We start from the raw sequence: 4,619 nt of genomic DNA, 5'->3' as shown, positions 1-4,619 counted from the left end.
AATCCCAGCACTTTGAGAGGCCAAGAAGAGAAGATCGCTTGAGCCCAGGAGTTTGAGGTTAAAGTAAGCCAAGATAACACCATTCTACTCCAGCCCAGGTGGCAGAGCGAGACCCCTGTCTCTACCCAAACAAAAGAAACAAAACGTTGCCAGTCCTTCTCTTCCCCACTCCCCAGAAACCATCTGTGTGTGTCCCTTTCCAGGAAAAGTAACCACTATCCTAACTGTGACTCTTATGATAATCATTTATTTGCTTTTCTTTAAGTTTTACCACCCATGTATGTATGTACATATCCCAAAAATACAGAGTTTCACTTATTTTTGAACTTCATAATGGCAAGAATTTACACAGAACTTGCTGTGTGCCAGGAAGTCTTCTAAGCTCTTTCCAGGTATTAACTCAACTCATCCTCACAGCAATCCTATAAACTATCATCAGCATTTTACAGACAAGAACGCTGAAGCCCAGCGAGGTGAAGTAATTTGCTCAGATTCACATGGATACTAAGTGGCAGAACCGGGATTTGAACCCACACAATCTAGCTCCAGAATCCATGCTCTTGCCAAGCATACCATGCTACCTCTCAGACTGTTGGCTTCTTGGTCAGAATATCCCCCAAACAGTGACAGCTCTACACCAGACCCTTACTTACTCTAGGTAAGCAGACACTCTGGGGAGGCCTGGAGGCTCACGGACACTTGGGCCTGTTTCCACAGAAGATGAGGAACTGACACTTTTGCCAGAGGATGCTGTCTTGGCAAAACATCCCTTAGATTCCAGAAAATCACTGCAGTTAGCACCTGCAACACAGAGATATCACCATCTAATTATATTATTGAAAATACATTCTGCCCTATTTTGTTTCCTAGATTATAAATAAATTTTTAAAACAGCTAACATTTACTGAGCATTTACCTTGCACTGAGGATTATGTCAACACCTTATACATGTTATCCCATTTAATCCCTATAACAATCAACAGGCATAGGTATTCCTTATTATCCCCATTTTATGGTTGAGAAAACCGAGGCTGAGAAGGTTAAACTTGCCTATGATCACATAAAAAGTAAACATCTAGGCCGGGCACGATGGCTCATGCCTGTAATCTCAGCACTTTGGGAGGCCAAAGTGGGTGGATCACTTGAGATCAAGAGTTAGAGACCAGCCTGGTCAAAATGGTGAAACCCGTCTCTACAAAAATACAAAAACTAGCTGGGCATGGTGGTGCACTCTTGTAATCCCAGCTACTTGGGAGGCTGAGGTGGGAGGATTGCTTGAACCCAGGAAGCAGAGGTTGCAGTCAGCCGAGATCACATCACTGCATTCCAGCCTGGGCAACAGAGACTCTGTCTCAGAAAAAAGAAAACATCTAGGCTCATATTTCATTACAGCTCTGTGACACTAAAGCCTGAAATCCTAACGCCTGTACTAGACTGCTTGCCCCTACCCACAGTTCACATTCTGTGAACTAAGTGGAAGACCTAGGATCTGAAGTGAGCCGTATAGCACTGTACATTGTATTAGGCATCTCAATATAATTTTCCAAAGGATTTGTTCATAGAAAAACTGATGAATATAATGGTGATCACAACCCAAAGAACGCCCTCAAAAATTTCTGTGGGTTCCCCTCACAGTTCTTATTCATCTTGTTAGCATCCATAACAGTGCCTGGCACAAAGCAGGTGCTCAATAAATGTTTGAGTGAATAAATGAAAAAGAATTATAACTCCCCAGCCACCCACAGTTACAAGTAAGGGAGTCCTGAAAACCAGTGAGTGTCAGACAGAGACGAGTACCCATTATCTTCACTCTGCCTATACTACTAATACTTCATGAAAGTCAATTTGTTCTGTTATCATTTCCTACAGTTATGTACCTCATCCAGCCACAAAAATAAAAAGTCCGATGAAAAGATTGTGCATATTTCTTTATGCATCATTTCATAGAGCACTGAAGCTCAATAGATGGCAATGTAACCTCTAGTAATGAGAAAATTGTAAGAAATAAGAGTCAAACTTCTCTGATTCTTGAGGACATTTTTAGACTGACTACTATTCCACCTACACAGTATCATGCTTCACACATATAGAGTCATCTTTTGGTATTGACAGGGGATTGGCTCCAGGACCCCCGCAACACAAAAATGCAAAGATGCTCAAATCCTTTATCTGAAACAGTGTAGTATTTGAATATAACATATGCACATCCTCCTGTATGTTGTACTATAAATCATCTCTAGATTACTTGTAATACCTAATACAATGCAAATGCTATGTAAATAGTTGTTATATATTTATTTGTATTATTTTTGTTGTTATACTGATGTTTTCTTTTCTTTTCTTTTCTTTTCTTTTTTTTTTTTTGAGACTGAGTCTCACTCTGTCACCCAGGCTGGAGTGCAGTGGTACAATCTCAGCTCACTGCAACCTCCACCTCCAGATTCAAGTGATTCTCATGCCTCAGCCTCACAAGTAGCTGGTATTACAGGCACCTGCCACCACACCTGGCTAATTTTTGTATTTTTAGTAGAGACAAGGTTTCACCATATTGGCCAGGCGGATCTCGAACTCCTGGCCTCAAGCAATCCGCCCGCCTCAGCCTCCCAAAGTGTTGAGATTACAGGTGTGAGCCATGACACCCAGCCTTGTTGTTTCCTTTTTGAATATTTACTATGGGCAGTTGGTTGAATCTGCTGATGCAGAACCTGTTGATATGACTGTATACTATAAACGATGCAAATTCCCACCATCTAGCAGCAGGACTGCTACTCAGACAGTTTTTTATCCATTTCCTCTCAAATTTCATATCACAAGTGAATAATATCTTTCCCACTCTTATCAAGTCCCAATCTATCACTAAACCTTTCACTCCTAAGAGGACTTTGCCTGTGACTTTACAAAGCTTAAAGTTCAGCTGAGCTATTTCCTCCCTTCAAAATTCTCTCACTCTGGGACTTCTCAGGACATGGCACGAGGCCTATCTGCATCAGAATTACCTAGGAAGCCTGTTTAAAATACAGATTCCCAAATTCCATCGCAGACCTATTGAATTAGAATCTCTCCAAGTGAGGCCTGGGAACCTGCATTTTGAATAAGCCCCTACCCTCACCCCTGCTCTTCATTTAGGCTCACGTTTGGCAGTGATCTCCTTCTTTAAGTCTAGTTCCATCACTGTATTTTATCCCGTTCCACTTCCAGATTCCCAACTGTACAGAACTTCCTGAATTTGCCCAGTCATGAGAATCCCCTTGGGCAACTTGTTCAATATGCAAACTCCAGGGCTCTGACTCAGACCTACAGTGTGGGAGCCAGGATATTTAAGAAGCACCTCAGGTGATTCTTAGGGTCAGCCAAGTGTGGGAAGTGCTGCTCTGGAATATGCCCCAGAGCCTAGAGCAGCCCCCAGCACAGTGAGGGCCAACTGGTTGCTTAAGGTGTAACTGGGATGGAGCCAAGCCCAGGGGAGGTGGCAGGAAAGCACAGAGCTGTGAGGACGAGAGGACTGGTCCCCAGTAATCAAAGGAAGAACCACCCATATACAAAGCCACAAAAGAAGTATCAACAATACATAGACCACACTCTCTGACCACAATGCAATACAATTAGAAATCAATAATAAAAAGACAGCCAAAAAGTATCCATAAGCTTGGAAACTCAAACCACGCTTCTAAATAATTCACATACAAGAATAAATTGTAATGGAAATCATGAGGTGCCTAATGATCAATGAACATTAAGTACTGTATATCAAAACTTGTGGGATTCAACTAAAGCAGTAATTAGAAATCTGAAACCTTAAATGCACATGCTGTATTTCACTGAATATAAGGCATCATCAATTGTAATAGCATTGTTATTTTATGTATCACAAAGAACAAAGGCTGCCAATTAAACTATGACACATGTTTTCATCACTTAGAATTTTTATTTTATACTTATTGAGGCATTCTTTTAGATTTACTTATAGATTTTGATCACATATCACTCATGCACTGTATAAAGAAGGAAATTATAAGCAAAATAGACTGGTTAAGGCATTCTTAAATCTTATGCATATTCAGAAGTCTGACTACTAAATCACTTTCAACTCAATTATTAATGTCCACATTTTCCACCTAATACTGACCTAAGATTTCAATTAAAATGTGAGTTGAGTGATGCAGCATTTCTTTCTTTTCTTTCTTTCTTTTTTTGTTTTTTTTTTTGAGCCGAGTCGCCCAGGCTGGAGTGCAATGGAGCGATCTCAGCTCACTGCAATCTCCGCCTCCAGGGTTCAAGAAATTCTCCTGCCTCAGCCTCCCGAGTAGCTGGGATTACAGGTGTAAGCCACCACATCCTGCTTGCTTATTTATTTGTTTATTTACTGGAGACAGAGTCTCCCTCTGTCCCCCAGGCTGGAGTGCAGTAGTGCGATCTCAGCTCACTGCAACCTGTGCCTCCTGGGTTCAAGCGATTCTCCTGCCTCAGCCTCCCGAGTGACTGGGATTACAGGTGCCCACCATCATGCCTGGCTAATTTTTGTATTTTTGGTAGAGACAGAGTTTCACCATGTTGGCCAAGCTGGTCTCAAACTCCTGACCTCAGGCGATCCCCCCGTCTCAGCCTCCCAAAATGCTGGG

General features: G+C 41.8%; 1 protein-coding gene across 1 annotated transcript in view; it reads right to left on the bottom strand.

Annotated features, from left to right (window-relative positions):
- The window catches only part of SPATS1 (spermatogenesis associated, serine-rich 1), a 38,228-nt gene that overhangs the window by 27,742 nt on the left and 5,867 nt on the right, over positions 1-4,619 (bottom strand). Inside the window, exon 3 of the mRNA XM_011986902.1 lies at positions 654-801. Coding sequence (XP_011842292.1) covers positions 654-801 — 148 coding nt within the window. The remainder of the gene's footprint in view (positions 1-653; positions 802-4,619) is intronic.

Source organism: Mandrillus leucophaeus, unplaced genomic scaffold, assembly GCF_000951045.1.
Source record: "Mandrillus leucophaeus isolate KB7577 unplaced genomic scaffold, Mleu.le_1.0 Scaffold3, whole genome shotgun sequence".
NCBI lineage: Eukaryota > Metazoa > Chordata > Mammalia > Primates > Cercopithecidae > Mandrillus > Mandrillus leucophaeus.
This window is presented reverse-complemented; position numbering and strand designations above follow the sequence as displayed.